Source organism: Coturnix japonica, chromosome 18 (genome assembly GCF_001577835.2).
Source record: "Coturnix japonica isolate 7356 chromosome 18, Coturnix japonica 2.1, whole genome shotgun sequence".
NCBI classification, from domain to species: Eukaryota; Metazoa; Chordata; class Aves; order Galliformes; family Phasianidae; genus Coturnix; species Coturnix japonica.
This window is the reverse complement of record NC_029533.1, coordinates 39,320-63,880: the sequence shown is the minus strand read 5'-3', so window position 1 is coordinate 63,880 and position 24,561 is coordinate 39,320. Positions and strand designations below refer to the sequence as shown.

At 43.5% G+C, this 24,561-nt stretch overlaps 1 protein-coding gene and 1 pseudogene across 2 annotated transcripts; both read right to left on the bottom strand.

The window, feature by feature from the left end:
* Positions 1 to 1,705: 1,705 nt before the first annotated feature.
* Positions 1,706 to 14,907, bottom strand: DHRS7C (dehydrogenase/reductase 7C). 2 transcript variants are annotated; one of them, XM_015879501.2, is made up of 8 exons: positions 14,752 to 14,907; positions 12,998 to 13,174; positions 9,015 to 9,170; positions 7,606 to 7,718; positions 5,015 to 5,225; positions 3,845 to 3,937; positions 2,494 to 2,649; positions 1,706 to 2,012 (listed from the first exon to the last, which is right to left on the bottom strand). In XM_015879501.2, the coding sequence occupies exons 1-8, from the start codon at positions 14,879 to 14,881 to the stop codon at positions 1,804 to 1,806; spliced, it is 1,245 nt and encodes a 414-aa protein (XP_015734987.1). In that variant the 5' UTR covers positions 14,882 to 14,907; the 3' UTR covers positions 1,706 to 1,803. The 2 variants fall into 2 exon arrangements, with proteins under 2 accessions (XP_015734987.1, XP_015734991.1); XM_015879505.2 differs by lacking the exons at positions 12,998 to 13,174; positions 14,752 to 14,907 and adding an exon at positions 9,640 to 9,773.
* A 19-nt stretch (positions 14,908 to 14,926) lies between these two features.
* Positions 14,927 to 16,330, bottom strand: LOC116654211 (annotated as a pseudogene).
* Positions 16,331 to 24,561: the final 8,231 nt, after the last annotated feature.

Genomic DNA, 24,561 nt, shown 5'->3' with positions numbered 1-24,561 from the left:
GTTGACAACATCCCTGAGTGAAATAGATGAATTTTTGCTTTTTGAGAACAGAGCAACTAGACTTGTGATATGAGGTGTCCCCAGAGCCTTCTCTCCTCCAGAGTCCAACTCTGGAGGAGGTTAATCTCTCCACCAGATAAGAATATATTTCTTTGCACTGAGAATTTTCTTTCACATTTAGTGATTCTTACTGATGGGAAGAGGTCTATTAGTTCAGCTGGTATTGGCAACTACATGAGCAACTGGCCATTGTAGTGTAGTTGGTGAAGTGTAGTTTGGTTGCATGCTTTAGGAGTACGAAGGGGTTCAGCAGGTAAGGCATTTTGCTGAGGTCTGCAAAAGAGGAGGTAGCCACTTATGATCTCTGTGAGTGTTGATGGCACAAGAGAGGCAAGAGGAGGGTTAAACAGACAAATTTTAGCTCTCAAATGTGAAACTTAAAATCAAAACACTTCTCTTTTGGCTTTATTTACATTCTCTGGTTCATCTCATGGGGTAAGAAGATGTAAGCATTTGTCATGAAATGGAGAAGTGTGATAGGGAAGAGAAGCCTAGTGAGAGAACTTTGGTGATCTACAAAATTTACACAACTGACACAAATGACGTTCATTCTTACACTGGATCTGCTGCATAATAATCTCACATAACAGAATGGTGGGGGAAACTCAGTATTCAGTGGCCAGTAGAAAAGCATCTCAGAACTAAGATTTTGCAAAAGACATGCAGAAAAAAGAAATGGGATAGCAATCCAGGAAATATCTGTAAGCCTGTTTATGAATACAGTGTCTATCTCTCTTGAATACTGCATGCAGCTGTGTCCTCTCGATCTTAAAAACAACAACAACAAAAAACAAAAAGAAAAAACAGTAAAACCCCAAACAGATAAAACTAGAGAATATATACAGAAGAATAAGAATAATAATCTGGAAGTCTCCAAAAGAGAGGGCAAATTGACACCAGGGCTCTTCATCTTGGAAAACGAGTAACTGAGTGAACAATTTGAGAGTGATTTTTGTTCCACAGAAAAAAAAGTAGGACATATAAGAAGATATTATTTGACATCACATTCAAAGAAAACATAAATCAATATTTGTTCTAATGTATGATGAATTACTGTCTTGAGAGATGGACTATTTTAGCAAGAATTTGAAAATATTTGTGCAAAAGGACTGACTGAAGGGATAGTCTAACAAGATGTGGAGACAAATGTAACATGCTTGTGTAGCAGATTGTCAGAAACTGGAAGATTCCAATCTGTATTTATTTGTATTTTTGTCCCATTCTATATTTTTGCATATGTCTCATGGTCCTGTCACAGATGAGATATTGAATTAGTTTAGCTCAATTTGGGGGTCAATATTTGAATATCCATTTATAAATACTTACAAAAAAGTGTGTCTGGCGAACAATGTGATGGAGCTCCAACACCCTTTTCCATTAATTTTTATACCTGTTTCCCACATCTCCCTCCATCCCCGTCCTTTCATTCCTGTAAATCCCCATCAATCCTAGCACTTTCAGATTATTCTGACAAGTCGTTACGAGTCCCCAAAGCTTTGACCTGCCCATTTATATTGAGAATTGCTCTGTTACAAAAGTGATGGAGTCCTTGTCATATTTTCCCTTGTCATATTCACTAAATCTAAAACAGTGGAAATCTCACAGATGATTGAGTGCCAATGATAGTAAATCACTGAGACACTGGTTTGGGGGTAGCAGCCTCCTACTTTATTCCACCCATACAGGTAGCAGAAATCAAACGTAAACATCTTTCAGGTCATAAGCAGGGAGAAGAAAACAAAATCAGTTTTCTTGTTCTGTCTTCAGTTTTTCTCTAATCCCTGAAGCAACAATGGCAAAAAACATTTCAGGGAAGAAGGTGCGAATGTAAACTGCTGCTCTGGGAATAGGGTTGGCCATCAGCACCTCCTGCTTCTTACTGCTCACTGTGCGCAAGACTTCCTCTGCCACCTCTGCTGGGTGCACACCGTAAGTCACCTTTCTGAAAAAGACTGTGAATCAAAGAGAGAGAAATTAAAAGTACAAACAGGCAGGTGCACCTGAGGGAACTGTGGCAAGAAGATAGAGTGCTAGTACATCAGTTCAGTTAACTTCATACACACTTTCATTTCCTTACCCCCTCCCATCTCTTCTTTTGTATTTCCTTACCATCCACTCTAAGATTTTTCCTAAGGGAAGAAGTAACCTGAGCACAGCTGAAATCTCCCTTGTACCTTTCATTCTCTTCTCACCCTCCATTCTCCACACCTTGATGTATTTTTTTCTCATACTATATTGTACCTTTCTGTATGTCTCCTCTTTTTAACGTAATCATATGATCTCTCCAGTCTCTCTTTCCTTTTGTTCCCCTAACCTGTTTATTTCATTGTCATTTCCATTTTTTTCCCTGTGCTCTTTTCTTCTCCCTAGGAGAAGCTTCCATGCTGCTGTATGGAACTCATCCAATGTCTGTCTTGTTTCATCAAACCTTACATTTCCAAATTGATGCCTCCCAGTTGCCAGGTGCTGGCTGATGATGGTATGAACAGATGAAGGTTGGATTGACAGTGCTGACAGAAATATCAAATTCTTCCATTTCTGCTCTAAGACAATCAAAAAAACCTACAGCAGCATGTTTAGAAGCAGCATCTGAAAGAAAGAAAAATCATATGGAAGTTTGGATGTATGGTTTTATGTGTATGATGAAATTCTGTGGAACAAGAATGTCTAGAAAATTTATCAGGGAATAATTATCCAATAATTATCCAAAATAAGGCAAAAGAACTGTGAATAACTTCAGTCTGAAATTATCTTATGATGTATTTAAAACAAACAGGAAAAAATGAAATTTACAGGAAAGTTTTAAATAAGTTATATATTTGAACCTCCCTATGCATGTGAGAAGGCATGTCTGGATTTCTCAATCACAAACACTAAATCTTGGGTTAAGAGCAGCTTTGCTATTATTTCTACCGTTTGAAAATATCTTCAGAAGACACACAGTTGTCTCTGAGAGGAGCGTCCACCCCATCTGATGCTGTAGTTTGCGACACATTAGTAAAATGCAGTAAAATACATAGCTGTTTCTGGAAGACAAGTTGTGTGTTTTGCCAATGAATTTGGCCTTGGCCCTGCAGCAATAATTCTATAGGTTTTCAGTTACAGTTCTATATTTATAAACATATATATTTTTTAAAAAGTTTATATTTATAAACAGTATTTATAAAGTTAATATTTAAAAAAATTAATGTTTTCTTCTTTTGCTTCTGCATGGCCTTTTTTTTTTTTTCATTTTAATTATCCACTCCTTATCTATGAGCCACTTTTTACAGTACTTTTTTTCTCTGTTTATTTGAATCATAGAATCACAGAATTATCAAGGTTGGAAAAGACCTAGAAGATCATCTAGTCCAACCATTACCAATACTTCCCAGCTAAATCAGATTCATCAACACAACATCCAAATGTTTCTTTGAGGAGGGGAAGTGAGAGAAAGGTGTGGTGAAGCTTAGTTTTCTATCAGTGTGAAGCCACCACAAGATATTAGAACTACAAGCTCACTAATCTCTGAATCCCTCCCAAGAACTTTAAAAATTTGCTGCCACATTTGGTATCTACCTATTCTCAGGCACCACAGGCAGAAGTCATGTTTCACAATACTTTTTCTTGAGTTTGACTTTGAAAATGTTCCAGTCAGATATATTATTAATCATTTAATTACTAAGGCTGGAAATCACCACTTTTACTAACTAAATATTTTTACATTAGAATTGATATTGTGTGAACTTTTTTATTATTATTTATGAATTTAAAAAAATGTGTTATGAATAAATGTATAACTTACAAGCTGCACGAAATGGGACTCCTATTTTTCCTTGAATACTATTAATTAAAACTATTTGGCCAGTTCTTCTAGAAATCATATTGGGAAGAATGGCTGAAAAAAGAAATGGAAAGAAAAAGCTAAAAAAGTGAAAGAGCTTAATATCTTCAGAGTAAAGAAATAACAGTTAAATTATAGGTAGTAAAACTTTAATGAACACTAAGATCATAGAATGATGGAATATTCAAATCGGGAAGGGACCCATAGGGGTTATCAAGGCCAGCTCCTGACTCCACTCAGCACCACACAAACCCTGTGTCTGAGAGAGATGTCCAAACGCTTTGTGAATCCTGCAGCTTCGACCCATGCCCACTGCCCTGGGTAACTGTTCCATGCATACTACCCTCTGATGAAGAATACTTCCCTAACCTGCTCCTGATCCTTCCCTGATGCAACAAACCAAGGTACCTCAGCCGCTCCTCATATACTTTGACCTCCAGCACAAAGCAGTGTGATGATCCCTTTCCTTGCCCATGTAGCTATACTTTGCTTAATGCATTCTAGGATATGGTTGGCTCTTCTGATTGTCAGTGCACACTGTTGACTCATATTCAAGTTGCTGTCAATCATAACCCCTAGGTTACTTTCTGTGGTGCTATTCTACAATCAATCTACTGACCAATAGACTTCCAAAATGACACTTGCTTATTTTCTTGTACTTTAATCCTTATCCAAAGCTTTCAAATGTGTCACTGCCAATTGCAAGCTCTGTGCAGTACAGCCCCTCCATCACATACTACTCCCCACTTTGCCTGTCCTATCAGTCCCCTCTGAGGCGATCACAACCATCTGCTGCCAACACACCAGACTCAGGACTCTTCCCACTTGGTATAGCTTGTACTAACTGTATCATAAGTCTGAGATGGAGTCAACATTTTTATAGTAGTGTTTCTCTGTAACAAAGGCAGCAAGCACAGAAATTTTTTTTTTCAAATACATACTAATATATTTCGAAGCCTGATATATTTCCTGTCTGATTTTAATTAAATTCTCCTAAATCTTATGTTCAGAGACTTGATTCTGATTGTAGCGAAGAAGGCAAAATTAAATGCTAATGCATCAGAATAATGCCAGTGATTTGGATTTCAAGCTTTAAGTTGTGACAGGAAAAAGTGAAAAAATTGAAAATACCTTTGGTTAATGTTATAGGTCCAAAATAGTTGGCATCCATTATCTTTTTATCAAGTTCCAATGAAATGCTCTGCACTGCTCCTTTTACTTTCATACTTGCATTGTTGATCAGTATATCCACACAACCATAGCAATTCAGGATTTCCTTTGCTACATCTTGAATATAGTCTATGTCTGAGATATCCAGAAGAATTAGCTTTGGTGTATATGTCTAATAAAGGAAAAAAATATTCAAGGATTTGAATCATGAGCACAGCTTTTCCATATTGTGAGAGAAGCCCTTTGTGTAACTCTAGTGGATAGAAGCTGAAGAACAGGAGGTCTGCATGAACATAAGCTCAAGAACAAAATACAGTGGACACTTAACTGTGAAAATCATTGTCAAGTGAAGATAAAAAAGCAGAATGGATGTCCTGTTGTTGAAGATAAGATGGCAAAACAGATGCCTCAGCTCAATGTAACATCAGTGGGAACCGGTTTGGGCTACCCCCCTTAAAAGGTTGGAAATTTACAGTGAGAATGACTACTGGCCTTCAACTCACAACCACTGGAGATGTTAATCATTTTTTGGAGTTGTTATGGTTTTGTAATTTGGTTGGTGTTGGTATTCCACATCAGAACACCATGCGGAATAATGGGAGTTAAGGGGACAAGTTTTTTCTGTGAACAGCCTTAAATGGGCATGTGGGGAACTGCACCAGAGGAGAAGTGAGGAAAGGGACAAGTTTTTTCTGGCCTGGCTCCCTGTGAGGAGACAGCGTGGTCGGAGCTTCCCGCCTTCCACAGCTCATCAGTGAGATTGGGGACTTGGTATTCTCTTTGTTGAAACTCTCTTGTTGTTGTTTAGAGTTATTGGATTATTAAACTGCCATTCGTTCTCATATCACTTTTTCCTCCTTCATTGTTTTTTAGACCCAATCGCAATCCCCCTTCCCTTCCCCTCTCCCGAAATGCACGTGGTCGGGTGCGCCGCACCATGCTGTGACACACCACGCTGTTAAGAGAAGGGAGGCACTTTTGTTCCTGCTCCCCTGGGTTTGTTCCCACTGTCCCGGAGTGAGCTCTAGAGGGAACTCCATGACTGGAGTTTCCACACATGTCCTTGGAATATAATGAATATACACTATGTCTTTAAATATGCAGTCTCTGCTTCTCTTCATGCACATATTGGCAGAGCGATCCTCATGGACCCAGTGCTGTAATAAGGAATACCTGCTTGATATAACCCATTGGTGTGTCAAAGTACTTTGTTGGTTTTCTTGACTTCAGACTCCTTATACATAAAAATTTATTTCTATTTGCTCTTCAAAAAAAAAATAATATATATATATATATATAAATAAAATAAAATTAAAAAATTTACCACTGTATCTGAAGAAAGTGCATTACCATTCTTACAAAAGTCCTGTTTTGTTCCTTCAACCTGCTCTGGAAAGAGGGTAACTCAGTAACAGGTATTCTTGTACTCTGAAATTTGGATACAGGTATATAAGGTAAAACACCTCAGGAAGAGTAAGCTGGAATAGCTGTATCCAATAAATACAGATAAATATACATACGGGAGGACTCCTATCATTTCTCTTTTCGTAAACAAAACTTTGCTGCCCACAGAACATGGTGCTTTAAGAGATGATTTACATATATAAGGAGGAACTGAATTTACATGGAAAATTGGAAGTTGGAATGACTTATTTAACTATAGGTAATCCAAACCACACGTCTTATTTCTTTCGAAGATATAGATTTTATTAGCTACAGGATAGAGGAATGAACTCTGAAGATTTTCACTTATTATTATACTGAAGAAATGCGGGTCCCTTAGTTATACTTAATCATTTTTCCTAGTTGATCGCACAAATTAGCACAAACACATTATTTCTTTATACAGATGAATGAAGCTCAATGTGGAAAAAGGGTGACATACAAATACTGTTGACCTGGTGACAAATGGCTACGTAATTTGTTTAAGGACTACTTATGCTCCAAAACAAGTCTTATCAGAGAAGGAAAGATTTTCCATGAGCACCAAAGAAACACCTCCCAAAGAACCACCTCTGACAACATGGGAAGCCTTTGCAGGTCTTGTATGTCTATTCGCATGCTTACTCAGTGGCAATGAGGGAAGGGGACTTGTGCTCCCATTGACTGCAATCTGGGAACTCTCCCAAATTAGCAGAAATATTTAAGATTATTTAAATCCTTGGAACCATCTCCCACTTCCTGAACACTCTAGTTATGCAAAAACAATGACAGTTCACACAGTTGAATGGAGAACTACATCTGAATTAACATGTAAATCAATCTACCTAGCATTTCTAGTTGTCTAGCTTTGGGCAGGGATTAGTTCAAAATGCAGGTCCACTCAGGAGCATTTGATTTATTTTTGACACCATGCTCTTCTAAACTATTCCTTTCTTTCTCTCTCTGAACTGTGCTGGGTGTATTTTGTGGATGACCAAAATCACTATTGGCATGTGAATCATGCTCCATGTCTACCTCATTTTAGTGGATTTAAAAGCACTTTTTGTACCTGAACAAGGTTTTTACCTTTTTACTTGTCAGTTTCCAGAGCAGTGTGAAAAAACACTTACCGTACTGGGGTCTGCCACACTAATTAAAGCATCATACAAGGCTTCCAACTTCTCCCATGTTCTGCCACACAACACAAGTCTTGCCCCTCCTGAATGAAACACTCGAGAACATTCTAAGAAAGAAGTTCAAAAGAAATAAGAACAATAATAGCAGTTTGATTATATTCATTTTAGTTGAACTGGGAGGATGTTTTTGCTAATGATGTTGAATCATTCATTTAAAATTCATTAATTTTGAAAGGTTCAAAATATATAAAAAAAAGAAATTTACAAATGTCAACAATATAATTACTCACAATTACTCTTGCTTTTCCCATCTCTTTAATTTGTTTTGCTTCCTAGGACCCTTCTTGAATAGGCATCATTTTCCGCTCTTCAAAAATATTTTTTTCTTCATATTTCAGTCCCCTCAGGAAAATTCAGATATTCTTATATGTCTACCTTGGATTCTTTCAATTTCAATTTTAGAATCTTAATATCTGTATGGAAGTATTGTATAAGACTTTTAAACATTTCCAGTGAAAACTTCTATTTATGTAACTTTTATCTTTCACAACTGTTTTTTTTTAAGAATTTCTTTTATTTCTTTTTAGAATAGAATAGAATTGAAAAATTTTGTGACTTAAAAAGATTATTTACTTTTACTATGATAGATAGCTACACCAATATTATTCTTATAAACTTAACAGGGCAGATCTAATAACAAAATTGATGAATAAGAGTATTTTGTGAACAACAGGAAAAGGGAAACCAGTGGTGTATTCGTCTGGACTCTTTTGTGCTACAGCATTTTAAAAAGTCCATGAATCAAGCTTAATTAGCTGTTATAAACTACTGAAAACATCAATTTTGTTGTTACTTTTTAAACTTTGATAAATGTGTCCATTTGTCCAGAAATTCTAGTATGTTGGGAAAGGAATTTTCCTGTGGCCTGAGATAAATAAAGTAACTACCACACATCCTTTCCTTTCTTTTACTGAACACATAATCATACATGGTCAGGCATCACTTTTGGAGGTTCTGGAGGATACCAAGGGAAGAGTAATGTAGGTGACAGAGGGGCAGCAATTTGCAGGGAGAGAAGGGTCAACACAGTTACAGGGAACTGAAAAAGTGGAAGCCTTTAGAGGCTTAAAACGTACATGTAGCAGAGAAAAGTAACACCAGTTAATGCTGATTTGCTGCTACTCAAAAGTGACAACTTGTGATATTAGATTTCATAGTAGCAAAGTGCTAAAAATAGCACTTGACATGCTTACAAAACCTCCTACTTTGTTCAGTTAAGTAAACTCAAAGCTCTGCAGCTCCTAAAAGTTCATCAGTGGTTCCTGTATCTGAGATTTTAAAAGTACACTTAAGAATCATAGACGTAGTGTTCTCTGACTCTGGGAAGTAAAGAGACAACTCACCCTTGCCTAGTCCAGAGATGGCATCTGTGATCACCACCACCTTGTTTTGCACTGCTGATTTGGACACTAGCCATATGACTGTCTGATAAATATAAATGATTCCACTGATCCCTAGAAGAAGCAGTGGTAGGGCAAATACAGCAAGAATACCCATATCTGTGGAAAACAAGATTCCATATTAAAGTATTAGTAATAATATGAACTCATAATTTTCAGGTTTTTCTTATCTACAAAAGCAATGTTTCCATGAATAAAAAGTCAGTAATCCAAGCATAACAAACACACGAAGCTGTGGGAATCTTGTATTCCAGTCAGCCATTTCATATTAACATATGTTAACAAGACCTTTTGCTTGTTTGTCCATTTTCCTCGTTATTGCACATTATAATGAAATCTGGATTTCTAGATCAAAAATGACTCTGTGTTGACAAAACAGAATAAAATTTTAGTTCAAATATTGCGTTTTAGAAAAGCACAGGATAAAATATAAGATTAAACTTCTAATTACATGGCTACCATGGGAATACAGATATAAAGCTTTTTATACTAATTTCAAGTAAAGCATATAATAGAAATTGTTTTTGTTCTGAAAGATATAGGAAAAAAGAAAAACCAAAACACTTACTATGACTATGTAGAATCCTGGTATGGATAAATACTCTTTTCAACAAATTTTTGTATTATGAGTTTAATTAAAGTCCTTCAAGATATTCATTGAAGATTGCATTTGCTGAGGCTGCTTGCCCTGTGTGAGAATGGCTATGTATAGCCTGCAGCTGTGGCAGAGGGACTTCAGAAGTAAATATAGCACCTACAGCGTGATTCACATGCTTGACTGTTTAGTTCAGCAGGCTGGACAGTCTTGTAAAGGCTCTAAGTACAGTATCAGCTCCACTGTACAATGAAGCATTTGCCCTTTTGCCTTCTCTTTGGTTGCAGTTGTTCATAGGACTATCTCAGTTTCCCATCTCATGTGTTAAATAACTACGTACAAAAATTTAAAAAAAATAAAATAATAATAATAATAAATAATAATAATAATAATAATAAAAACACACAGCCCAAACCTTCTGTATGAAAAGCATGATGATTATATGTTTAAACAAACAAACAAATAAACAAATACAAAATGAACTTTCAGTTTGAAATAGTCACTGGTCTACAATATAAGTAACGCACATGTGCTGGAAAAAGGTCTCCAAGAAAGCTGGCTTTGGGAGCTAATGTTTCAAAGATCTGCAGCTGGGCAGCAGTGTGCTGGAAGTACTGCGCTTCTAGGAGGCACATGCTGCTTTCCAGTCTTAGAATTTGTAAGGTAGATGTATATCTTTTCCAGTAATTTCAGGATCTTATCAATTCTATCTTATCACCTCCTGCATTTCCTTCAAAGTTGCAACCTGACTGACTCAGTTATGGGATTCCAATTGGGACTGCAGAGGAATGTACCACAAATCATCCAAAATCTTTTATCACAATCATATGAATGTAACTGTTAACAACCAGATTCAGTACTCCTGTTTGTGTTGTGTAATTGGTCATCTAAATTCTACAGTGTAATTCTCAACTCCATGAGAGAATGACAAGACTAGAAACAGTACTGAGTCATTAATATTGGGATGTTGTTACAAGGAGCAAAGATATTGTAATTGTCTGCAGGCATGCAAAAGTATTAGAAAGTTATTCAAGAGGCCATAGTCAGCTGTCTGACTTACAGACAGCTCAAACTAGCTCTAGAAGATCACAACATTGGGAATCAAGGTGCATATTCCTTTCTGTGACAATTGGATCTGCCTGAGAAGGAATGCATGATTTAAGATTACTGACATGGTCTCACATGATAGCCTTCTCTCTAAATTGGAGAGATATGAAGCGTGAACTGTTAGATGGACCTGGACATGAACTTAGTGAGCTTCAGAAAAGTCAAGTATGAGGTGTTACACCTGGGCTGGGGTAATTCCAGATATATATACAGACTGATAAAAGAACTAACTGAGAGTAGCACTGCAGAGAACTACTTCAGGAGTTCTGGTGGTTGAAAAGTTGGACATGAGCAAGCAGAGTGTCCTTGCAGCCCAGAAGGCCAACTGCACCCAGCAACAGAAGGGTGGTAACAGGGCAGGGAAGGGATTGTCTCCTTCTATGCTGGAGAGTAGCCATATGAGATATTGTGTCCAGGTCCATCAGCACGAGAAAGATGTAGAATAGCTGGAGCAGGTCCAGAGGAGGGCCATGAAGATGCTTAGAGGGCTGGAGCCCTCTTCTGTGAAGAAGAGTTGAGGGAGTTGGGCTTCTTCTGGGAGTTGGACTCTGGAGGACAGAAGGCTCTGGGGACACCTCATTGCAATCTTTCAGTACATAAAAGGAGATTATAAACAAAATGAAGACTGTTTTTTTTACAGATTTACAGAATATCCTTAGTTATAAAGAACTCATAAAGGATCACTTATGGCTCCACACAGGATCACACAAAAATCAGACTGTATGTCTGAGTGAGTTGTCCAGACACTTAACTCTGACAGGTCAGTGCCATGACCACTTCCCTTGGGAGCCTGTTCCAGTGCCCAACCACTCTTTGATGAAGAACCTTTTCCTAATATCTAACCTCTCCATGTACAAGACTATATTCTTGCTCTAGTTAAATCCCATCAGGTTCCTCCCTGACTAACTCTCCAGTCTGTCCGGTGCCAGTCTGAATGGCAGCACAGCTTTCTGGCATGCTAGCCACACCTTCCAGCTTTGTATCATCAGCAAACATTCTGTGGGTGGACTCCATCCCTTCACCTAGGTTGTTAGTAAAGATGCTGAACAAAACTGTACCCAGCACTGACCCTTGGCGAACACTGTTAGATCCTCCAACTAGACCCTTTGCCACTGATAACAGCCCTCTGAGCTCTGACAGTCAGCCAAATCTCGAATTGAATATGAAGCCCATCTTCAAAAAAGGTCGGAAAGATGATCCTGACAGCTACAGGCCCATCAGTCTCACCTCGGTGCCCGGGAAGGTTATGGAAAGGATAATCTTGGGTATCATCATGGATCAACTAAAGGTCAGCCAGGGGATCAGGCCTAGTCAGCATGGGTTTATGAATGGCAGATCCTGCCTAACCTGATTTCATTCTATGACAAGGTGACCCACTTGGTAGATGAAGGTAAGGCTGTCCATGTGGTCTACCTGGACTTTGGTAAGGCCTTTGACACTGTCCCCCATAACATTCTGATGGAGAAGCTGGCTGCCCGCTGTTTGGATGGGCGCACGCTCTGCTGGGTGAAGCACTGGCTGGATGGCCGAGCCCAGAGAGTTGTGGTCAGTGGAGTGGAATCCAGTTGGCAGCCGGTCATGAGTGGTGTCCCCCAGGGCTCGGTGCTTGGGCTGCTTCTGTTTAACATCTTCATTGATGATCTGGATGAGAGGATTGAGTGCACCCTCAGTAAGTTTGCAGACAACACTAAGTTGGGAAGGAGTGTTGATCTGCCTGAGGGGGAGAAGGGCACTACAGAGGAACCTGGATAGACTTGATTGATGGGCCAAGGTTAATGGCATGAGTTTCAATAGGGCCAAGTGTTGGGTCCTGCATTTTGGTCACAACAACCCCAGGCAAATCTACAGATTCACAATTAGAAATACACTTTGTGACTCCAGTGAATGTGCATGACACAAATGAATGCTAGTGACAGATTAGAGTATTTATAGAGAAGAATCACGCTGCTTTGTACTTGGCACTTCTGTTTCACAGTATCACAGTCTTGTGCGGGTTGGAAGGGACCTTAGAGATCAACGAGTCCAAACCCCGGGATTCGAGCCTCATGTGTAGCAGAGCGGCACTTCTACCACTTGTGCCACAGGGGGGATTCAAACCCAGGGCCTCCAGTGTTGCAAAGTGGCATCCTTAACCACTGTGCCACTGGAGGCACACAAGTTTACCTCACTTGTTTTCATCAAAACTTTCAATCCTTATTTAAAATAAAAATATATACTAATTTACCAGATTCCGTGGTCATCTGATGTAATCCATCAAGAACACCGGAAAGCTGATCATTATTGCATGTATTTAAGTGACATAACAAGATGGGCACACATTGGTATCTCAAAAGGAAGGTCTTTCTTTCGCCAGTCCTCAGGTCCATGGAAAGGGAATGAAATGCCTGCTCCTGGTAATCCACTGAAAGAGTAGAAAACAAGAAATACGGTTTCTACAGTCACAGTTCTGTTAAGCAATATGTGAATATTTACCCTCAGGATTACTTAAACAAATACAAACTACTAAAAAATGTCAAATGGCTGAAATTATGATTAATGTTCCTAACATTAAAGACATCCTCTACCTAATTTTCCTCCTTAAAAAATGGTTGGGAGCGGACAAGAAGACCAGCTATAACTTATACACCAAAGAAAACATAAAACCTTTCCAATATCTTCCTTAAGAAAGAATAGAAGTCGGAAACTGGATTGTTTCAGGCTACATAGGGTTCAACATCTGGGAAGCCACTACTAAAGGAGTAAAGGGCTATTGATTTTCTCGACAGCCACTACTCCCATTCATTTCCATCCAAAGCTTTAACTTTCACTGCATCTATTTCATGCAGCCATCTATTAGTTCTGCAGTGCACTAAATGATGCAAAGAATTTAGATCAAGTGCACCAATCGAATCTTCTTTATTTCCTGATGTGAAATCTTTCTCAGTATCTTCGAAACATGGAGCTCGGAAAATGAAAGTACAAAGGAAAACAATGTCTCCAGCACAAGATTAATTATAGTGCCATCTGCTGGAGACAGACATCTGGAGGGAAGCAGATATATGTTGAAGTCTGTGAAGAGGAAAGAGTTCTGGGGGTGCTGGTTGATGCTTGGCTGAACTCAGCCAGCAGGGTGCCCAGGTAGACAAGAAAGCCAACAGTATCCTGACTGTATGAGAAATAGTGCAGTCAGCAGGAGCAGAGAGGTGATCATCCCTCTGTACTGAGCTCTGGTGAGGCCACATCTTGAGTACTGTGTTCAGTTTTGGGCCCCTCACTACAAGAAAGACATCGAGGCCCTGCAATGTGTCCAGAGTAGGGCAACAAAACTTGTGAGGGGTCTGGAGCACAAGTCTTATGAGGAACAGCTCAGGGAGCTGGGATTGTTTAGCGTGGAGGAGACTCAGGGGAAACCTCATTGCACTCTACAACTTCCTGAGGGGAGGTTGTGATGAGGAGGGGCTTGGCCTCTTCACCCAGGCAACAAACAGGACAAGAGGAAATGGCCACAAGTTGTATCAGATGAGGTTTAGACTGGACATAAGACAGAACTTTTTCCTCTCAGAGAGTGGTCAGGCACTGGAATGGCCTGCCTAGGGAGGTGCTGGAGTTGCCATCCTGGCAGTATTCAAGAGGCGTCTGGATGGGGAGCTAGGAGATATGGTTTAGTGGCTTTTCTGTTGGTATGGTAAAGGGAGGATGGTTGGACGAGATGATCTTGTAGGTCTTTTCCAACCTTGTGATTCTATGATTCTATGAAACGCGTGAAACCACTGGTTTTCTCAGATGTACTCATTAGCACCATACATCTATATGATCTACCTGACCGTAGATCTACAAAGGCAGAATTAGAAAAAATGTGGTAACATGGAACCTCTGGACTTTGTCCAGGTACATGCCCAGAAAAAAAGTGAAGATGAAAGAAAAATAAAAGGAGAATGAAAAGATCAAAAATAAATCATAGAATCATAATAAAAAGATTCACTAAAACTCAGGACTTACCTCGTGTCTCTATTGTAAGTACCACCATAATGGACAGAAAGCTCATAGGCATGAAGGGACTCGTAAAGAAAAGCGCTGATTTTGATTCACTCTTTGCACAACGTCCAGAAGAACTGTGCATATCTTCCATAACTTGTGAAGGTATATAAGAGATATGAGAACTTGTAATAAATGATTTGGATTGTTCACATCTGAGTCTGTGCCTCAAGTGCTGCAGGGGATCACTGCTGGAGGCACCACTGAGTACAGAACTGCCACCATCAGGTCCACTGATGGGGAGGAAATAGAGGGGGGCTTCAGGTAGGCAAAAAAGTCAGTACTGAGAAACAAGGAGACCACAGCCAGGTGAGGGAGGCACGTGGAGAAGGCTTTGTACCGTCCCTGCTCAGAGGGCATCCTCAGCACAGCAAGGAAGATCTGCACATAGGACACAACTATGAAAACAAAGCACCCAAAGCCTAAACTGGCACCAATGAAGAAAAACACAACTTCCCTGAGGTAGGAGGCTGAGCAGGAGAGCTTGAGGATCTGGGGGACTTCACAGAAAAACTGGTTGACAACATTGCCTTGGCAAAGAGGCAGTGAAAATGTACTGGCAGTGTGCAGCAGGGAATGGAGAACCCCAGCACCCCAAGCAGCTGCTGCCATGGTGGCACAAGCTCTGCTGTCCATTAAGGTCCTGTAGTGCAGGGGCTTGCAGATGACAACGTAGTGGTCATAGGACATGATGGTGAGAAGGGAATACTCTGCTGAGATGAAGAAGAAAAAGGAGCTGTGCAGCACATCCTGTGTAGGAGATGGCCCTGGTGTCCCAGAGGGTGTTGGCCATGGCTTTGGGGAGAGTGGTGGAGATGCAGCTCAGGTCGAGGAGGGCCAGGTTGAGGAGGAAGAAGTACATGGGGGTGTGCAGGTTGTGGTCGCAGGCTACGGCTGTGATAATGAGGCTGATGCCCAGGAGGGCAGCCAGGTAGATGCCCAGGAAGAGCCAGAAGTGCAGGAGCTGCAGCTGCCATGTATCTGCCAATGGCAGCAGGAGGAACCATCTGATGGAGCTGCTGTTGGGCATCTGCTGTTCCTGGCCTTGGAGTCCTGGTCAGAGTACAGAAGATAATGACAAGTCCAGGCCACTCTCAGAGACACTCCTCCTGCTATACAATAAATATTGGAATTTCCCCTTGGAAAATGTTCATTTAACTCCAGATCTTGAATTTATTTTCATGAGCTTCACCATCCCTTAAGGAGTAGAAGATTAAGGAGCTCTTACTTCCTTCTCATTTCCTAATCATATCCCAGCCTCCTGGATACTTTCCTCTTTACTCCAGCTGCTCTACAAGACCCCAGCCCCAGCCTCTGTGCACTTCAATTTGCCTTAGAGAAATCAGCCTATTTGCAGGATAAGTGAACTATTAATGTCTGCAGAAAACGAGAACTGAAACTGTTTGTATCCATTTTCAAATGGCACTATGAGTGTGTGGCACCCCAAATACATAATTAGCATCTGTTCATATATTTAAGACTCTTGTCAAGGCAGTTATTTCAGCCTTCTGAGGGGAAGTCCCCACATGTAATGCTGTGCTTCCATTACCTCCTCAGTAGAAATTGCTGTGTATCCTGCCTTTCAGCCTCCTTGTCTCGCAAAACCATTAACTTCTGTATCTTCTAAGGGTTTGTCCTTCAGGTCCGACTGACTGGCTGCAGTGTGCAGCTTCAGATGCTTCAAAGCAGTCATGAAGTACTGGTTCTCCAGGAGGTCTGCTAAGGAATGATAATGGGTTGACAATATTCGTTACAATTATTTCTACATCATCCTGCTCTACCAGGATGGCCTGATATTTCAGGAATCTTTGGGGTGAGAGCCAATGTCCTCCTTTTTGTCACCAATACAGTAAAAATGTATGAGATATTGAAACTGGTATCCTTTGGCCCAGTGTAGATTTATGGGCTATTTGAATACTGAGCACCAGTGCAGCCACCGCCCTCAGGCACCATGGCCATCCCTTACTCATTTCATCAGGCTGTTTGGAGCTTTACCATCAGTTCGTAGCTGTGTATGCACAGTTGGCACCCTCCTGTCATTCCTGGGAACGGATGGAGTTCCTTGGCAGTTTGCGGCACGGGGAGATTGGCAAATGGTTTCTTTCCTGGCAGTCCTTACTGTGGGAACACAAGAAGGACTGCACGGAGCAGCAGCTGCGGAGCAAGATAAACAGCACAAGAACCAAGGACACCTCGAGGAGAAGAAAGAATGGATGGCGGCTCTGGTTGGATAAGAGCCCACATGAATGGTTGCAGAAGCATTTGTGGACTGTTCTGTTGAAGTGTAGGGGTGAATGGGAAAGCCAGGAAAAGAAACCTTGTGAAGATATAGAAGTGATGTGAGAACTTGTAATAAATGATTTGGATTGTTTACATCTGAATCCGTGCTTCAGATGCAGCATACCTATGCACCTTTTTCCACAGTGCCCCCCACAGCACTTTCCCCCACATCTGTGCCCTACACCTTTTCCAGCAATGGGGGTCCGGGTTCGGTGATGGGGGTTCTGACAGGGACTCTGGGGGTCTGTGAGACTACTGGGGGGCCTGGAATGGGTAAGGGAGGTCCAAGGGAGGAAATAGGGGGGTTCAGTGGGAGTCCAGTGGGGGACATGGGGTGCTGTTTGGGACAACGTAGTTCTCTGAAGTTTTGGGCCAGCTCTGGGGAAGGTGTACTGGGTCTGAGGAAGTCCTGGAAGGGTTCTGGGGCTCTGTGGGGGCTGTGGGGTGGCTACAGGTTCTTGGATGGGAAATATTGAGGGGTATTGGGGCATTCAGGGAATTATGGGCGGGCTGTCGTGGGAAAGAAAGGGCAACCTTCTGGAAAGCAAGGGGCAGCCACGGGGATGGAAGGGACACCTACTGGAATGCAAGGGGAATCTGGGCTGAGGCAAGGGGATAGCCAGGGGAAGGATAGGAAACGTAGCTGAGTTCTTTCAAATCCATATGGTCTACTTCACAGCTTTGCTGCAAAACTGCCAGAGGAGCTGTAGTCCCACCACCCGTCTCCTGCCTGTGTCAGAAAGAGCTGCACATCAGCCGGGTGCAATTGCCATTCAAAAGCCAGCTCCATCATTGCACTCACATCACCATCCCCTTCAGCATCTGGAACAGACACAGACAGCCAGGCCCTTGTACAGGAACCATTCCAGCAGAGACAGGGAAGTCCTTCACTTAGGATGCAAGCATCAGAGGAAGAGCTTAAAGAACTTCAAAACAGGCTACGAAGGCACCAACTGTGGAAGCTCAACGTACCTTCTATGTTAAGAAGCAGCAAGAGGACTAAATGCATCTCACTGCTGGAAAGGGCTGCACTGCATCTCTTGCTGCCACTCTTGGGTTGTCATCATACTGCTCAATGCTGCTCATTGAAGGGCCGCAGCCTTGCAGGAAAGAACAGAGAAAAAGAGCTCTGCCTGCATTCCCTGTCAGCACACAGAGATGAGCCGTACAGCCCTTGCTCTCAGCACACACACCTCTTATCAGCTGCTTGCATTCCTGCACAACGCTGCTCAAAGCCCTCCTCCAGTTCTCCCTTCACAACACAATACGCAGCCTCTCCCCAGCCACGAGCTCTGGGCTGTTTGATGCCTGTGCCATCAGCGGGACCTGCAGAACAAACCTTGGGCTTCAGAGCTTTCAGAAGACAACTGCTGTGTCTAGGAACATTCACCATCTGAAGCACTTCAATAAGCGATCTCTTGAAAGCCCTGGACCTGTGTGGTACATCAGGAGATGCTGAACTCAACCCCCAGCCCTCTCTGCAATGGAAAGGCTCTTCCCAACTGGCTGGAGGGGGAGCAAAGACCAACTCAAATCCTCCAGTCCAGCTTCAGGCCTCTTGGGCTGTAGCTGTCCAGACCTTGAGGTTCAAGTATGACCCCCAGCTACTCCCAGCCTCTGCTCTTCTAGGCTCCCTCTTTCTTGGCCTCCATGCCTCAATTTCGCCTCAGGACTACTAAGCTGCAAGGCCTCTTGGCCAGGCTCTTGGCCTTCCTCTTGGCTGTTTTACCTTAAGGCCTCTAAACCTCCTGAGCAACCTCTAGGCTTTTAGGCCTCCCTCTATGACTCTAGGGCAGCTTGCAGGCATCTGTGCCTCCAGGCATGCTCTTCATTACAGCTTTAAGCCTTCCTTTGTGCCTTAAATACTCACGGATTCATGGTCTCTTTTTTGGCCTACCTCTGTGCATCAGGCCCTCAAAACCTCAGTGCTTCCAGTACAGCCCATTGGTACCTCGGCTCAGCTGGTGCTGCTGCAGGCAGTGCTCCCCATGCCTGCCCAGCCTGCAGCCAGCACACAACCTTAGCGGCCGCCTGCTGCTCACATACAAGCACAAGTGCTGCTGGAGAATCAGAGCAAAGCACAGCCTGAATCGCTGCTACCTTGCACTGAGGAAAGGCTGAGATGCACCATGGCCTCACCTGCTGCCTTCTTGGAAGGGGAGGCTCAGCAGCAGCTCCACTCGACAGGAAGTCCTCCAGAAACCTCCTTCTTTCTTCCTGAGCAGGAGATTGGATGCTGAAACCTTCTCCAAAGTCATTATTAAACAGTACCTGGACCTCAAGCCCCAGGAGAAAACACAGTTCATATTCAGAACCACAAAACAGTCATATTTTATTCCAATAGAATTCTGAATTAAATTTCTTAACTAGCAATTCACTCACCCTGCTATGTAAGAGGGGGAAGGGAGGGGGCAAGGAAGAAGGAAGCAAGGGAGAGCCTTCTAGCCTTACATGCCCCTATAGCCCACTCTATACTCCCATATCACCCTATGGCCCCACACAGATCCCTATAGAACCATATCCCCCATACACCTCCTATAGCTTCATATCCCACTAGAACCCTTCTACCACCCACCCACAGCCCCCTAGAGACACATGTCCCCCATAACCCTCCTACAGCCCATACAAAGCACCTATCGCCCCCACTTAGAACCTTAGAGCTCCCCCACAGCCCTACAGAGCACCCCAGCCCCCCAGCTCCCTACAGCCCCATGATCCCCTGTAGCCCCCCAAAGCACAGCATCAGACCTATATCCCCTCCTCAGTTCCCTATATCCTCCCCAGAGCCCCTGCAGTCCCATATCCCCCTATATCACTCCTGTAGTTCCACATAACTTTCCATAGACCTATATCCCCACTAAAGCCACAACAAAGCTCCCCATAGCCCCATATACCCCTACAACCACCCCTATAAACCCTGTAGCAACTTGCAGCCCCGTATCCTCCTATATGCCCCGTCCAGCTCTATATCCCTCTATAGACCCCCAAAGCCCCCTGTAGCCCCACATCTCTCCCAATAGATCTCCCATACCCCCACATCCCTCTATATTCCCACATCAGCTACCTACATCCCTATATCCCCACTAAAGCCCCCTGACAGCCCCCATATTCCCCTCACACCTGCCCATATCCTCAAGTCCCTTGGCAGCCCCCCACAGCCCACTACAACCCCATATACCCCAAGATCCACTCCTACATCCATCCCACTGCCCCCAGCAGCCCCATATCACCCTATTCTCCCCCCATCCCCCCACCCATAGCTCCACATTAACCTACAGCCCCCGCAACTCCCACAGCCCCACATTAACCTACTGCCCCCTACGCCACCGACCACCTCAGCCCCGGGAGGCACCGGGAGCAGNATGGGGAGCTTTGTTGTGGCTTTAGTGGGGATATAGGTCTATGGAAAGTTGTGTGGAACTAATGAAGTGGTATAGGAGGCTATGGGACAGCGGGGGCTCTGGGGAGGATATAGGGGACTGTGGAGGGGGTCCAGGGCTGATTCTGTGCTTTGGGGGGCTACAGGGGATCATGGGGCTGTAGGGAGCTGGGGGGCTGGGGTTGTGGGGGGAGCTATAAGGTTCTAAGGGGGGGCGATAGGTGCTCTGTATGGGCTGTAGGAGGGTTATGGGGGACATGTGTCTCTAGGGGGCTGTGGGTGGGCGATACAAGGGTTCTAGTGGGAAATGAAACTATAGGAGGTGTATGGGGGATATGGTTCTATAGGGATCTGTGTGGAGCCATAGGGTGATATGGGAGTATAGAGTGGGCTATAGGGGCATGTAAGGCTAGAAGGCTCTCCCTTGCTTCCTTCTTCCTTGCCCCCTCCCTTCCCCCTCTTCCGTAGCAGGGTGAGTGAATTGCTAGTCAAGAAATTTAATTCAGAATTCTATTGGAATAGAATATGACTGTTTTGTGGTTCTGAATATGAATTGTGTTTTCTCCTGGGGCTTCAGGTCCAGGTACTGTTTAATAATGACTTTGGAGAAGGTTTCAGCATCCAGTCTCCTGCTCAGGAAGAAAGAAGGAGGTTTCTGGAGGACTTGCTGACGAGTGGAGCTGCTGCTGAACCTCCCCTTCCAAGAAGGCAGCAGGTGAGGCCGTGGTGCATCTCAGCCTTTCTTCAGTGCAAGGTAGCAGCGATTCAGGATGTGCTTTGCCCTGATTCTCCACCAGCAGTTGTGCTTGTATCTGAGCAGCAGGTGGCTCCTAACATTGTCTGCTGGATTTAGGCTGGGCAGGCATGGGGAGCACTGCCTGCAGCAGCACCAGCTGAGCCGAGGTACCAATGGGCTGGACTGGAAGCACTGAGGTTTTGAGGGCCTGATGCACAGAGGTAGGCCAAAAAAGAGACCATGAATCCGTGAGTACTTAAGGCACAAAGGAAGGCTTAGAGCTGTAATGGAGAGCACGCATGGAGACACAGATATCCTAGAGGCATAGAGGGAGGCCTAAAGGCCTAGAGGTTGCCCAGGAGGCTTAGAGGCCTTAAGGTAAAACAGCCTGGAGGGAGGCCAAGAGCCTGGCCAAGAGGCCTTGCAGCTTAGTAGTTCTGAGGCCAAACTGAGGCATGGAGGCCAAGAAAGAGGGAGTCTAGATGAGCAGAGGCCAAGAGGACTTAGGGGTTCTATTTGAACCTTGAGGTCTAAACAGCTACAGCCCAAGAAGCCTGAAGGCCTTGAAGCTGGACTGGAGGATTTGAGTTGGTCTTTGCTCCCCCTCCAGCCAGTTGTAAAGAGCCCTTCCATTGTGGAGAGGGCTGTAAGGTTGAGTTCAGCATCTCCTGATGTGCTACACAGATTCAGGGCTTTCAAGAGGTCGCTCATTGAAGTGCTTCAGATGGTGAATGTTCCTAGATGCAGCCCACCCCCAGAAGACAACCAGAGTGGTTGTCTTCTCAAAGCTCTGAAGCCCAAGGTTTGTTTTGCAGGTCCTGATGATGGCACAGGCATCAAACAGCCCAGAGCTGGGGAGAGACTGCGTATTGCGTTGTGAAGGGAGATCTGGAGGAGGGCTTTGAGCAGCGCTGCGCAGGAATGCAAGCAGCTGGTAAGAGAAGAGGTGTGTGTGCTGAGAGCACGGGCTGTGGAAACAAGCCATCTGCCAACCCCCTCTGAGCTGCAGATTGTCAAGGAACTCCATCCGTTCCCAGGAATGACAGGAGGGTGCCGACTGCACATACACAGCTATGGACTGATGGTAAAGCTCCAAACAGCCTGATGAAATGAGTAAGGGGTGGCCATGGTGCCTGAGGGCGGTGGCTGTACTGGTGCTCAGTATTCAAAAAGCCCATAAATCTACACTGGGCCAAAGGATACCAGTTTTAATATCTCATACAGTGTTTACTGTACTGGGGGCAAAAGGAGGACATTGGCTCACACCCCAAAGATTCCTGAAATACCAGGCCATCCTGGTAGAGCAGGATGATATAGAAATAATTGTAACGAATATTGTCAACCATTATCTTTCCTTAGCAGAACTCCTGGAGAACGAGTACTTCATGACTTCTTTGAAACATCTGAAACTGTTTTGCGAGACAAGGAGGCAGTAAGGCAGGATACGCTACTGAGCAGGTAATGGAAGCACAGCATTACCTGTGGGGACTTCCCATCAGAAGGCTGAAATGACTGCACTGACAAGAGCCTTAAATATATGGACAGATGCTAATTACGTCTTTGGGGTGCCATGCACTCTTAGTGCCATCTGAAAATGGCAAGGATTGCTCACACACAAGGAAAACAGCATGATGTAAATCTACCAATGGCTCTTATGCATTGTTAAGGACATCAGAAAGGTAACACTGTACAGGAAACAGGGAGTAAGATGATGGGTCAGGTGGCAGAACAGGCAGTTGAAGAAGGCTTCAGTTCTAGATGGTAAACTTAAAATCTGTGAACTTGAGTCAAAACCCATAAAATATTTTAAAGAGGGGAGGAGTCCAATTAATTTGAGCTGGTAGTCTCGGCTGGGGAGCAGACTAAACCCCCCATGATTCTGGAAGGAATGGTCAGAGACTTACTGCTCCAACTGGACTGCCACAAGTCCATGGGGCCGAATGAGATCACAGTATCACAGTCACAGTATCACAGTCTCAGGCAGGTTGGAAGGGACCTTAGAGATCATCGAGTCCAACCCCTGGGATTCGAGCCTCCTGTGTAGCAGAGCGGCACTTCTACCACTTGCACCACAGATCCACCTGAGAGTGCTGAGGGAACTGGTGGAGGTGATAGCTGAGCCGCTTTCCATCATCTATCAGTGCTCCTTGTTGACTGGTGAGGTCCCAGAAGACTGGAGGCTTGCCAGTGTGATTCCCTATTACAAGAAAGGTAGTAAGGATGATCCAGGGAACTACAGGCCTGTTAGCCTGACCTCAGTGTCAGGGAAGTTTATGGAGCAGATTGTTGTGGGGGAAGATGTAACTGTGAGCAATCACCAAAGAGCTCATCAGATTCTTTGGTAGAACTTAACACTGAAACCCTGGAAGACCAGAGTATGAGACAAAGAGCAAGCAGTGTCTCTTTGCATCTAAGGGTAGACTGGAGGTTCCATTGATATGCATTGTTAATCCTGTTACTCTTAAGAAACCTTTCATCCTTTACCACTGTTGTTGGGGAGAATCGGGGACCAATTAACTGATTAGAGGAACTGTTAGAGGAACAGGAAGTTCTTGTAAGTGAATGGTAAATAAGATGTATGTTGAATACAATAAAGACACACTGATACTACATGAAACTAAGAGAGCTCTCTAACTCGACTGAGCACTGACAATTGTCTGGAGGGAGATTATGTGGCATGTGTGGGATGGCCGGGGGTTCAGGCCTAGGCCACATGGGTTCATGAAGGGCAGGTCCTGTTTGACCAACCTGATCTCCTTCTATGATGTAGTGACCCATCTGGTGGATGAGGGAAAGGCTGTTGGTGTGGTCTACCTAGACTTCAGCAAAGCCTTTGACACTGTCTCCCACAGTATTCTCCTGCAGAAGTTGGCAGCCTATGGCTTAGATGGGTACACTCTTGTCTGGGTAAGGAGCTGGCTGGAGAAGAGGAGGCTCAGCAGAGTCATTGCTCTCTATAACCTCCTGAAGGGAGGTTGTAGTGAGCTGGGGGTCGACTTCTTCTCTTGTATCATTAGTAATAGTACTAGAGGGAATGGTTTCAAGCAGCGGCAGGGGAGATTCAGTCTGGACACTAGGAAATATTACTTCTCAGAAAGGGTGGTCAGGCACTGGAATGGACTGCCTAGGGAGGTGGTACAGTCACTGACCCTGGGGTGTTCAAGGAACAATTGGATGTTGTGTTGAGGGACATGGTTTAGTGGGAGCTATTGGTAATAGGTGAACAGTTGAACTGGATGATCTTATAGGTTTTTTCCCACCTTGATGATTCTATGATTCTGTGATCATGCCAGTTCCCTGGGCTGTCCAGTACACTCACATGCAGCTGCAAATGCAGCACAGGACCTTCAGGAAAGCCATGCACTAAGAGTGTCCATGC

Excerpts from the sequence above, each read along its gene's own strand:
- DHRS7C (XM_015879501.2), bottom strand. The coding sequence starts at position 14,881 with ATGGAAGATATGCACAGTTCTTCTGGACGTTGTGCAAAGAGTGAATCA. Across the intron at positions 9,171-12,997 it reads TCAGATGACCACGGAATCTG|ATATGGGTATTCTTGCTGTA; the intron begins GTAAATTAGTAT and ends TGTTTTCCACAG. Across the intron at positions 2,013-2,493 it reads GGAGGCATCAATTTGGAAAT|TCTTTTTCAGAAAGGTGACT; the intron begins GTAAGGTTTGAT and ends TTTGATTCACAG.